At 32.9% G+C, this 13,102-nt stretch overlaps 2 protein-coding genes across 4 annotated transcripts in view; one reads left to right on the top strand and one right to left on the bottom strand.

Moving 5' to 3' along the window:
* Window positions 1–17: 17 nt before the first annotated feature.
* Window positions 18–1,762, top strand: LOC106786808 (UPF0544 protein C5orf45 homolog). The gene is made up of 3 exons (XM_014748588.1): window positions 18–264; window positions 361–429; window positions 514–1,762. The coding sequence occupies exons 1-3, from the start codon at window positions 214–216 to the stop codon at window positions 628–630; spliced, it is 237 nt and encodes a 78-aa protein (XP_014604074.1). The 5' UTR covers window positions 18–213; the 3' UTR covers window positions 631–1,762.
* Window positions 1,763–1,885: 123 nt separating this feature from the next.
* Window positions 1,886–13,102, bottom strand: part of LOC106786803 (extracellular sulfatase SULF-1 homolog) — a 73,690-nt gene continuing 62,473 nt past the window's right edge. For 2 of the 3 annotated variants that reach the window (XM_014748581.1, XM_014748580.1), the window contains 14 exons: window positions 8,695–9,016; window positions 8,334–8,484; window positions 8,064–8,239; window positions 7,065–7,175; window positions 6,476–6,762; window positions 6,044–6,394; window positions 5,793–5,946; window positions 5,383–5,710; window positions 4,950–5,132; window positions 3,881–4,877; window positions 3,393–3,800; window positions 3,112–3,303; window positions 2,905–2,983; window positions 1,886–2,826 (listed from right to left, as the gene is read on the bottom strand). In XM_014748581.1, the coding sequence (XP_014604067.1) occupies window positions 2,733–2,826; window positions 2,905–2,983; window positions 3,112–3,303; window positions 3,393–3,800; window positions 3,881–4,877; window positions 4,950–5,132; window positions 5,383–5,710; window positions 5,793–5,946; window positions 6,044–6,394; window positions 6,476–6,762; window positions 7,065–7,175; window positions 8,064–8,239; window positions 8,334–8,484; window positions 8,695–9,016 (3,833 nt within the window). In that variant the 3' untranslated portion in view covers window positions 1,886–2,732. The remainder of the gene's footprint in view (window positions 2,827–2,904; window positions 2,984–3,111; window positions 3,304–3,392; window positions 3,801–3,880; window positions 4,878–4,949; window positions 5,133–5,382; window positions 5,711–5,792; window positions 5,947–6,043; window positions 6,395–6,475; window positions 6,763–7,064; window positions 7,176–8,063; window positions 8,240–8,333; window positions 8,485–8,694; window positions 9,017–13,102) is intronic. The other variant, XM_014748582.1, reaches the window with a different exon arrangement.

The raw sequence follows: 13,102 nt of genomic DNA, 5'->3' as shown, positions 1-13,102 counted from the left end.
TATTTTAAAATAATAGTGGCAAACTGAAACTCTGTACTTACGATCCTCTACATTTGAATATTATTTTAGATAAAATAAAAAAAGTATATTTATAATAAAAATAATAATTATTGAAGTGATTTTAACAAACAGGATATAATATATTTCAAGCTCATTAATAACGGAATACAATTCAAAGGAAGAGCTCTAGTATTTGTTTATTGAAAAGAAAAAATGCCGCAACAAATGAATGTACTTTGCTGTTATTCCTGTGAAATGTTTCAAGTAAGTTAATTAGTTTTATTTTTTATTTTTTTTTATTTTATTTTTTAATATATTATTATTTATATTATATTTGTTGCAATTGCAACATTCACTTAGGTTCATATCGTGAAAAAAGAACAAAAATGGCAGTGCAAAGTTTGTAATGAAAAACAATCTATTCGGCGAGTATGTTATTATTATTTTTTTTCATTTTAATTTTATTATCATATGTAGATTAATTATAATACAGAAAATGATTACTGTGATTAGGTTTATTTTCAAGGATCAGGAAAAGATTGTCGTTCTCATGTGCAAGAATTAAACTTGCAGAAATTAAAAGATCTTGAGTCAACACAAACTCATTTTGATAATGATAATTGCAATTAGGCATTTAAAGATAATTTTTTAGCAGCTTCTGAACACTCTGTTAACTAACAGTTCATTGGCTAAGAATTGGTTGAGGAGGAGTTTGTTTACGCAGAGAATGTCATGCCTCAACTTTAAAACTGCAGCATGTTTTACACAACGACTTAAAAATCAGGATAGATCATTACAGAGATGAACCAGTTAATGAAATCTAAATAAATGATTATGCATATAGTCTAAAATAAAAAGAACCAAAATCTACGAGTCCTGACTAAATTTCTATTAATAATAATTAAGTGAAAATTAAATCTAGCACAGTAGAAGTTGAAAATATATTTAAAAGATTTTGATATAATTTTTTTGTTTTTTAATATAAATGATTTTTTTTGATTATTCATCACTGGAATGATTTCATCCAACCAGTTATAAAATGCGAAACGTTTAACTTTTAGTATTTATAATAGATCACAAAAAATACTGATCGTTTATATTTATAGAATTATTTCTGAAATGAAATAAAGACAATTATATGTATTCATTGGCAAATGAGAAATGATTTTTATTTAAATAAGTATTTCGTGGCAAGGACAGTTGTGTCTAAAAAAGTAATACTTTTATTACAGAATTAGATTCATAAAAATAATTCAAAAAATTTCTATTCTTTTTTTTTTCCATTTTCTTTTTCGTTTTCCTTTCCTTTTCATTTTTCCTTTTTTTTTTTGAATTATCTTTTTACAAGCTTTACAATGTCGTAAGATCAATAATTAAAAATATAAATAAGTTATTTATTTGTTATTATCTACATATGCACAGGTGCAAGCCTGAAAGCTAAATGATATCTGTAACGCATTATAAAATAAGATAGAATAAGCACTGGATGAAGTACAACGATAAAACTTTTTTGCTCTACGCGACGTAGTATGTCAACTTACTCGATTGACTGGGTTTCTCTGATATTCTTAAATATTTTTTTTTTTAATAATAACAATAGAATACATTGTCCTCGTTAAAATTTGAATCTGTTACAATAACAACGATGAAATAAATCTTTAGTATTGTTCGATCAAATGAAGTTACAGCAATATATATTTATTAGAAAAATGAATATAAAACTTTGTATAATAATATGAAGAATGAAAAAAAAAAATAAAATAAAATAAAATAAAATAAAAATAAATAAAATAAAATTCAATAAAAATGATATATATGTGTATTATATATGTATATATATATAATACATGTATTTCTAACACATATATATATAATACATCTATTTTTTTTCTTATGTAATTTATTTATTTATGTATTTTTCTTTTTTTTTCTTTTTAAATTCCCCTAGTACATACCAGTATCCTAACTTTTTATTAAACGTTCATCCGTTGTAGTAATATCATTATTTTTTTTTTAAACAGAACGAAGTTTAGAGTATACAAACGATATAATTTATTTCTACTTATTAAAACATAAAAATGATCGATCTCATATAATCGAAGTAAGAAAGCCGATGTTTCCGTTTGAAGCTAGTTGTAGAAAACATTTCTTGCTTATATATATCAATAAATGTACACAGTCTTAGGATAGTATAACAGCTGCGCTGCGGTGATCTAATTCTTATACATATCCTCTTTCTAAATATTCATTTCACAATATTAATAAAAGATGATTGTATTCAAGAAAACCTGGCAGTGCATTATAAGAGTGTTTGTTACTTCCAATAGAATCAAATCTTAGGTAAAACATTTGTATGAGTGACCTAGCTAACTTCAAATAGTTATATTTATTGTTTATAGTCGAAAGCTGCTTGTTTCTTTCTCTTTAAAAATTTGTTGAATACAATAAAATTATTAGAGATTGACTTCAATAGTATTTCAAGTTTTATACGTCAAATATTTAACAAATTAATTTCTATAAATTAAACATAAGTTTTTTGTTTTTTCTTTTTCGGATTAAATAAATTTTAAATAATTCTAATTCGCTAATACAACGAGAAATAATTTATATTATTCATAAATTATCAAATGTGTATTTTGAAATTCTGTGGCAATTTGCTTCACTGTTGTGTGAAGAAAAATAAATTTGAGAAAGATAAAAAAAATAATTAAAAAAAAAGTTCTAAAATAAATTTACCAATACTGATGTCTGTGACGTCGCGAAATTGTTGCATCTTCATGATGTCTCAAGCTACTTTGCCAACTTCGACTTCGTCTGTTCCAAACGCTACAAGATATTAAGTAAATCTCTCATTGAATTATGAAAAAAAAAAAAAGAAAATCAAATGATACAAATAAAACTTACCTTGGTAATTTTTTCCGTCTTTTATTAGACTGTTCACTTTCTCGAATAATTTGTAAGGCTGATGGCACAAATAAATCCTCTACGTAAAGAAATAAAGAAATAAATAAAACAAAGCGAACACCATTTTGTTACAAAATTAAGAGAGAGATAGAGAGATACTTAATAAAGTGAGTATAACAAATATGTTGCGAAGATGTTGTTACATACCAAACGTATTACTGTACTTTCTCTTAGATATATATTTTTGATGTTGTTGAACTTGAGGCATCGTTTCTCTTGCACTTCCTACTGTACAATCTCGCGTTCCTTTACAACCCTTCAAATGTTCTAACTGATCATGAAGATAAGATCTATCTGACGGTGTTAACATCGATATTCTATTCCATTGTTCAAACGGATCTATAAATAAAACAAAATATAAATAATTATTTTTATATTATATATCCACGCCGTATTCGTAAAAAATCATTTCTGATGTTTAAACTTACCGATTCTTAAATTGTAAAAAGTCACTAAACCAGTAGTGAATTCGCAGTAAAGGAAATTATGCGTAACGTTAATAGTACGAATACACGAGTAGGTATTGTTATTAGCGTTCATGCAAAAACAGAACGGCCCTGCATTCCACAATGGAGCAGTACGCCAATGATCATTGTCATGCTCGAAGCAATTCATCTTTTCAGTCAAACAATCCTTTTCAAGTTTAGCCTTTTTCTTAAGTTTGCGTTCTTTTTTCTTAAGTCGTTCTTCTTTTAACCGCCTTCTTTCCTCTCTAGCTATCTCTTTCTCATCTTTTTTGGAATACGAGTCAGGTTCGCAGTAGCACTTGTGACGTGCTTCCAAAGGACTGTTTAATAATGGTGGTAAACGACCATTGTTATTTGTCGCTGTTATACCTGTTATGTAAAATATATATTTTATTTATTTTTTTGTTTAATAATAATAATATATATGAATACACTTTACAAACGTATACCTTGTTTATGTTTTCTATCTGGAGTCTCCAATATGGTGACGTCTATTCTAGCTGGTCCCAGAATACCACCTGTTTTGTTCCTTTGTACTTTGGGTATTTTTTTAACAGGAGGGATTGTCGTTGGTACAGTTAATTGTATCGTTGAACTAGCCGTATTAGTTTCGCTTTTACTTGGAATCGGATGATTTACCGTGGTAGATACAGTTGGCTTGAAAATTGATGTACCAAACTCGACGGTTCCGATTGAACTTGGTGTCTCAGTCACGAACGATGAAACTTGTTGCGACGTTACTTCGGTCGTCATTAATTTATTATTTACATTGTTATTTCTATAATTATCTTCTTGAGTGTTATCGTGAACACTGGTGAAAACGATTGGAACGTTCGTTGATTTATCTGTCTGATACTGTGAATTTGAATTGAAAGTTACGTTGTCTTGAGTAGGAGCGACAGTTCCAATATTTTCATTCACGCTATGATTCGGTAGGACGTCGTCGTGAACGCTGTTTGTAAGCAGAGTATTATTGTTCTTTCGATTATAAGGAATTTTTCTACGTCTCTGTTGTTTATTATCTTCAGTATCTGTAGTATTATTGGATGGTTCTTTGATTTTTTGTCGACGTGGATTTTTTTTGGCTTTCGGTAACATAGTAGTCGTTGTGCTGGATAATTCCAAAGTAGATTCTCTTTCATGAGTCGAAAGTTCGGGATGAGTAACGTTATATTTATTGAAATTATCTTCCCGAATCGTCGAGTCTTTTTCAACCGTAGAGAACTGAGACGACTTTGAAGTGGATCGATGGGTCGTAGTAGTGGTAACGTTAATCGAATTCGCATGAGGCCCTTTCTCGTGTTTTTTATGATGCCTACTGGTGTGATTCTTAGAAGTATGATAATGTGGTTTATGAGAAACATGTGGGTCCTCCGACTCGGAAGGCTCATCCTCGTTATCCGGAATAAATACGGGACGTTTGATCATTAAATGTCGACGTATTTCCTTCAAAATTAATTACAAATTAATATTCATAATAAATGTATATTAAATTACTGATTGAAATTTATAACACACCTTTAAAGTTTCTAATTGCATTCTCATCTCTTTTATTTGTTGTTCGATCTTTCGCCTTGATAGTCTCCACTCGTTCGGATCCAGATAAATAGCTTCGCTACAATTAACTCCACCTTCGGGAAGCACCGAACACTTTGATGGCAAAGTAACTCGCGATGAGGTTGAATGACGTGCGTGTGTTTGCTGTGAAATAAAAGAAAGACAAAATAATAAACAATTCAGACCATCGCACGGAATCATTACATTTTTTTTTCGTAGCATTCCAAAATTCTGTGGAATATACTTTAGAAATTTCTGATAAAAAATGAACAAACAAACCAAAAGTGAACCAATATGACGGTTTGTTTAAAAAATGAATTAGTAGGAAATCGCTATAGCGATTGTAGCTAAAAGATTAATTAAAGTAAAAATACAAAAATGATTAACAACGTACTTTTAAATCGTCCAATTCCTCTTCTATACTTTCCATTATTTGTGTAACATGTTCAATCGTATCTTTCTTCGTTGCACTTCTTCTAACTCTTCTATGTCTCTTGATCACATCTTCGACATTTAATCGACCTTTTACGATCTTATCTAAACTAGGATCGAAATCGTTAATCGTGTAACTTGAAATCAAACGATCATCCGATTCGTTTTCTTCTTCATTGCTTCTTTGCTCGTTATTATTATTATTATTATCATCATCATTATCATCATCATCATCATCATCATCATCATCATTGATCCGCATTACCGACGTATGATTACAATAGACATTTCTGAAAGCAACGTTTACCTGCGTTTCATAACGAAAGATCAGGATAATCCAATTACCGTTTGATTTAGCGTCTAATTAGATACCTGAATAATATGTCTCCCTCGTGGGAATGTTGTCTAAGCATATGTAAATCCTGTAAGAATTCCTCGTCATCTTCTTCATCTATGGCACGTCGATCTCTCGTATCATCCAGATCCTCTTCCTCCAGTTCATAATCCTCGGATATTTCTCTTTTACCTTTATTCATATTTATATTCATTTAATACATTTTATTATGTATAATTATTCGATATATTAAATTGATATTGAAAATTATATTTGATATAAAACTGACCTCTTTTCATGAAATATCCACTCGTTTCACCGTAAGGATCCAAAGGTCTTCGATCTCTTCCAAACCCGTATCTCGACATATCGTAATCGTTAGTTTCCAACCTTGTGTAAATCAATCCCTGAGGTGTGAAACATGCACACTTTTTCGATGTCCTTAATATAGGTGGTGGTATTGTGTATCTACATTTGTGTCTTCTCCAACGATGACCGTCTCTCTCGCAACGCCACTTTTGACCATGCACGCAATCGGCCTGAGCTTCCGGTCTTGAACATTCGATTGCGAGACGTTCGTGTTTCGAAGCAAATGGTGATTGAACTGGATGCACTCTGTTGTCCAAATGCAAATCCGGAGCTTTGAATTTAAACACAATGTTTATTAAGATTCGAATTTTGATGAAAAATAATATTTAGAATAAAATGTTGTTGTGTATACTTGTTTCGTCGATAATCGATTCGTCAAAATCATCCTCGGAAATATCTTGATCACTTCCCGTATCATTTTCTATAAATCGACCGGTTTCAGAATCCTCGGTTTCGGTGATGTCATCAACCTCTTCGTTCGGTGAATTATGAGTTTGATGCTTAGTCATCGTTGCATTTTGCTTCCTCGCTTCTCGTGCTTTTGATTCCGCGATTGATTCTGGAGTCTCACGACGACCCGAGGACTCGATTAAAAATGTATCTGGCCATTTTATTTTTGGTCTTCTACTACGTTTATTACTAAAAAAAAAAAAAACAATAAAATATTTTTAATAGATCTCATCTACAATTTAAATATCTGTCATACAATTTTTATTTCGATTAACATAATTTAAAAGACAGGAACAAAGTTTGACGTATTGGAATTGGCCAATATACAAAATTACTACCAATGTTTCAATAAACAAAATATTTAACAGTGCAATTTATTTCAATATAAAACAACTTCAAATTCCGCGACACAATTTATTGGACAACCAAAACACATCGCGTAAATGATAATTAGATATCATTTATATAAAAACAAACAAAAAATCACTCACTTAAGAAATAGCATTTTGAAAGATCGTCCATCCATTTGGGGTGGTGTTTCAACACCAGCAATGTCCAGGAAAGTCGGCGCCAGATCAATGTTTAAAACTATGTCGTCTACTCTGGAACGTTACATAGACCTTCTATCGCGACTCGATGCTTAAAGGTAGCACTTAGGGGTATTTGCTTTATATACTAAGATCCATTACTCAATCGTAGGAAGAAGATGAGGAAGAAAAAGAAAAAGAAGAAGAAGAAGAAGATGAACGTGCGTTGAATTCATTTCTCTTCAGTTTCACTCTCTCTCTCTCTCTCTCTCTCTCTATCTCTCTATCATTCTTTCTTTTTCTCTCAGTCAATTTCCACAACGATTAGTTGCAAAAACCGATGGAGATAGGAGTAACACAACGCGACACAAGGAGAATCCAAGAGTCCAACTCGACATGGATTTATATTTCAAAGGATGTAAGTATATATGTATGTATATATACATATATGTAACAAGTTAAACGATATTCTTGCTGATGCTACTGTATCTATACCCAATATGTGTATGTGTATTGGTATTACTATTACTACTAACACACACCAGTCGCGGACCACTTTTCTCATCGCTTGGTTTCACGGTCCAGCAGGATAATTTATAGCGTACCAAGACTCTTTATGGCGGACCGCGAAACCGTAATTCCAGAAGACGTTCCAGACAACGGGCACTTACGTGCAAGTGCTCTATTTATTGCCGTGAAATCTTGCTAAAGGTTTAAGGGAACGAGCAGATTGTACTTATCGATGTGTATGTCTATATATATATACAATGTATACTGTGTGCTTGGCAATCTGATCGACCTAACGAATTACGGAACAAATAGATCTTACGCCTTTAACGATCGACAATCTTGTTCGATGATCAAAAAAGGAGAGTTCAGGATTTTTTTAAATTCTTTTCCCAGCTTGGTATCGTTAATAAAATTACAAAGGAAGGAATGAAATAATTGCTTGATCTAACTTACACGGATCCAGGTTCTATACCAGGTCCTCTGATGAGAAAAGGTACTCTCACGTCGAATTCGAATGGAAAACTTTTTCCTTTGATAAGACCAAATTGTCCCAAGTGATAACCGTGATCGGACGTATAAATGATATAAGTATTATCCAATTCACCCAAGTCTTTTAATTCTTGATAAATCTATAGATTTAAAAATAACACAATTTTCTTAAGAATACATTATCATTTTGCTTGTACTTTTTTTTTCTCCCGTATTCATATGTAAATTACTCACTCTATCGACCGCTGCGTCGACACTTTGCAAAGTCTGAAGTCTCTTAGTCATCAAGAGATCTGTAAACTGTTTGTGTATAGGCTGCATCTTTTGAGTGACTTGAAGAATCCACTGTTTGTCTGGATTCGGCGCATAATCGTAAGCCGGCGTACTGCAATAAGAAACAGGAAAAAAAAAAAAATAAAGAAGATAAAGAAGGAGAAAAATAATATGAGTAAAATTGTTAGCACACACGAATGTTTGCTAAATCAGGGTTTCGACCACCCTGCGCTAAGATTGAACTTCTCGGTGTTGACTTTAAGAAGAAGGATCATTGTATACACACATATATTTGTATATATATATGCACGTTTATACTTACTGGTGAGTGGTGACGTTGAAGAAGAGATGAGAAAATTGTGGTGCGGAATCTTCTGGTCCGTGTGGCGCCGGGAAGCTTGCAACCAACATTACCGGTTTACGGGCAAAATTGTGCTTGCTTTGCCGTAGAAACGCAACGCTATCGTTCGCTATTAGATCTGGATAATAGTCCTTACTATACTCGAAGCCGTGCTTTATCTTCTTCCCATTCATGTTGACGCTGTAGTTGTAGTATCTCGAGTTCATTATCAGACCACCCCATTCCCGCCAACCCGGCGGTATGTACGAGCCGTTGTACTTGTTCAAATATTTGCCGAAGTATCCTGCAACAGGATAAAGGGAGATAGAGAATTTGTATTAGAGAGAAAACACGCGTTAAACACTGTTAATTAATGTTTCCTCTTTATTAGGTTACTATTTTATCAACATTTTATATCAGATATTATCAATCAAAATAATTTTCCCCTCTCCTGTAAATAAATAAATAGAAACATTAATGTGCTGCTTGTTAAAAGAAAAAAAAACGAGAATATTAATTAAATTATCTTGACAATTAATTTTTATTATCGACAAAAGATATTCTTAAAAAATATTTGTTAAGTCGCTTCGTTGCCCCATTGTGTTTTTCTTTATTTATTTTTTGTTTTGTTTTGTTTTTGTATTGGTATATTAAAATAAAAAAGGAGTATTTAATTTGGCACTTATTGTTAGTGGCATCGATAAAACTGGTCAAGAGAATAATCATCGACCTCCCACACTTCTCTCTCTCTCTCTCTCTCTCTCTCTCTCTCTCTCTCTCTCTTTCTCTCTCGTTTATTGAATTGAATTATTCATGGCTGAGAAAGGGAGATCGCTACGAAATAATTAATTCAAACGTAGTACGCGAGGTCGCCTCTTTTGGGTTGCAACGACCGCTCGTATATATTTATTAGGCTTCGTTGTACCTATATACGCACGAAAGTATAACGTATGTTCGATGTATGTATCGATACTATGTTTTTATATGTGTATGTGCGTGTGCGTATTTTTTTTCTTTTTTTTATTTTTTCCTTTTCTTTTTTCTTCGCCGACAAAATTACACGGGATGGGGATTTCGGTCGAGACAACTTTTTACAACGACGGAGGGTTGCGAGAGGGTGGTCAACAGGAGGAGGAGGAGGATGAGGAGGAGGAAGAGGAGGACCACCGTGGCAGAACGATCGTATTAACTTGTCGTTTTATTTTTAACGATGACATCTCAATATCGATGTTCCCGATCGATCGATGATTCTTCTTCGGTATCTTATTTTACATCGTAATTTTATTCTTTGCCAATTAATCTTTAAAGAAAGAAAGAAAGAAAGATAGAGAGAGAGAGAGAGAGAGAGTGAGAAAGATAGAAAGAAAAGTTTGTAAAAATTCACTTAACAGGATCGGGATGATAGACCGGTTTCTTCATGGAATTTGACAATAAAATCAAAATCTCGTGTTATAATGGGATTTAATCGAACGATCTCTGGACGCACCTGTTGCTTTACGAAACTATAGAGACTCGTGACTAAAACGAGAATGAGAAAGATAGAAGGAGAAAGAAATATAAAGATAAAAGTATAAAAATGATCAAAGTGAACGAGAATGGGAAAGAAGATGGAGAGATCCGAATTAAAATGCAAGGATAATTACTCATTCCAAAGTAATATAAAAAAGATAAAATCTGCGAGAGAGATTAAAGCCAAACAATTTATCCCCCGGTCCCAACAAAAGAGATAAAAAAAAAACAAGGTAGAGATGAAAAGAAGAAGAAGAAGAAGAAGAAAAAGAGGATGAAGGATGTTGTGAAGGAGCCACGATGTCCTGGCGCCAGTCGCGGGACCAACTCAAAACTTGGAACGAACAAAACGAATAATATCTCGTATAAAACGACGATGACAACGTTCGAGGATTATACGGATGCGGATGTACTTACGTACACATATATCGTATGCATATGTAGGTCACTGCAGCGAATTCACCAAAAACGTAGCCACGTCATTGGTGGATTCTTATCGAGTGATATTCGATCTTTTTGGCAGGATTATTCGTTCTTACAATTCACGAATGCCAAACAGTGTTCAAATCTTTTTATCATATATTATCTTTTTTTTTTTCTTTGGTGGGTTGAAAAGTTACGAGTCAATATGCTTATTCAACGAATAGTTTGTTTTTATTTATTAAGGTTCTGTTATACGATTTCACTTTTTATCGAATTTAAATAAATTTGTTTCACAGGGTGTTTTGTAATAAAATATTATTCATGCGTCAATGTGTGCAACTCTATTAATGCACTTCTGTCTATTCCCGGTTATAACATATTCACAATTTGCTTTACAAAATACTGCGTTTATTTTGTTAAAATACGACATAAATAAGTGAGAAAAATAACGCCTTGGTAAATTTTGATTGGGGTCAACTTTTTTCAACGAGAAGAATAAAATCGGTCAAAGTTTGTTAAGTCGCGACGTAACGTTTAACCAATCACTTTCAAATAAATCCATTAACTTTCTCTCCCTCTCTCTCTCTCTTTCTCTCAATACATAAATGCAATATGTACATGAATCGTTAGCCGAGGCCCGTTACGCTTTGATCGATTCGTGTTCCTCCTAATGCAACGCGTCGCGCGATAAGAATTTAATTGATATTTACGGCCGGCCCGGTGGTGTGGCACGGGTTTATTTTTAGGCTGGCGCTAAATCAGCGCCATGTAAAGTGCACTCTTGCTACCAATGTTGTAGTAGCCGCATAGTGTCAACGACCGGAACGCGAATCCTCCGAGTCGAATAATAATCACGAGGATCGATCATCGATCCAATCGGCAATGATCATTTTTCATAAATAATTGTAAAATATTTATTTCGTGTGTAAATATATGATCCCCCCAAAATAATTCTATTTAATCATATTAAAACGAATTATTATTTATTACTCCTCGGATTTATATGATTTTATTTATGTGTGGTTATAATAAACTACACAACAAATTATTGTATATACAAAAATAAAAGTTCTTTTTTTAATTTTTTTTTACTTTTTCTTTTTAGGCTTGGATATTATTCATTGAGAATAACAAATATAATAAATAATTATTATTATCATCATCCGTGAATATATTTAGTTACTTTAACGTAATAATATCATTTGTAGAGAACTAATAATTTCTAGTTAATGTATAATATGTGTGTGTATATATTTATAGGATCAAAAGTTTATATTAGAAGTACTCCGGATTACACGAGGAAGTTCTAAAGGAAGTTGTTTCGTGCAGCAGGGGTATTAACCCGTTTTTCGAGTTCTAAAACGCTCGACGGGGGCTTCTCTCCGCCGATCGTTTATACGTTTGCATGCACATGGTTTAAAACAGGGGCCCTGGTTCCTCGGTTAAGTACATCGAGCTCGTTCTTACTTCGCACGATTTCAAACGCGTACCATAGCACGCTTCGGAGCACGAAACGTTTAACGATCGGCACGAGTTTTCCTACTACTACTACTACTCTCTTCTCTTCTCTTCTCTTCTCTTCTCTCTCTCTTCCTCTTTCAAACGAATTATGATCGTTTGTGATCATCTAGAATACGATGCTGGTGGAACGTGAATAAAATATCTTTGAAGTAACTACTTACATATATCCCTAGTTTCATCAATATTGATGATTATGTTTCCTTCAAAAATAATTACGATGATTAAAAATGAATGAGGATTAATAAACATTGACTTCAAATTATTTAACGAATTTTAATCTTCGTATTTAATCCTAAAATGAAATTAATTCAAAATCCTATTAAATTGATATAAATAAACATATTAAAGGATTACTAACTTTAAAAGAGATTCTCAAGAAATATTCTTCTTATCGGTTAGAAGAAACGTTTAAAAATCCAAATAGCAGACGTAAAGAGGAAGAAATAAAGAGAGAAAAAGAGAGAGAGATAGTTAGAAGTTTGCATAAAACTCGTCGGCTCGTTCGAAAGTAATCAGAAGGGTCTTCTTTGAGAGAATACATCTTGAGGAGGGTCGCAACAACTCTCGATGAAAATGCAGCGATCCTCGGAGAGCACCTGCAGTCTCTATCGGTGCCCTTTTGTAACCCTTTTTTGGCTCTTTTAGTTTCAACGTGTGTGGGTGCGTACTGGTATTAGTGATGATGGTGGTGGTGGTGGTATCGTGCGTCCCCCTTCACGATCGTCTCGCGACTCCCTCTTTTTGGTCTTCGTTTTATTTCTTTTTTTTATTATTTTTTTAAAGTTTTTTGTTTCATTCTTCCCCCTTTCCCTTCCAAGCCCTCTCCACCCTCCCCACCACCGCCTTTTCTTCCTTCTTGTTCTTGTTCTTCTTCTTCTTCTTCCTGCCTACCTACCTAACTACTGCCACAACCATCCCACGAGTACTCGAAAAACTG

Source organism: Polistes canadensis, unplaced genomic scaffold (assembly GCF_001313835.1).
Source record: "Polistes canadensis isolate GaletaPanama2010 unplaced genomic scaffold, ASM131383v1 scaffold_82, whole genome shotgun sequence".
In the NCBI taxonomy this organism is placed as follows: domain Eukaryota; kingdom Metazoa; phylum Arthropoda; class Insecta; order Hymenoptera; family Vespidae; genus Polistes; species Polistes canadensis.
Note: the sequence above shows the minus strand (reverse complement) of the source record. Positions and strands in the feature narration are given on the sequence as shown.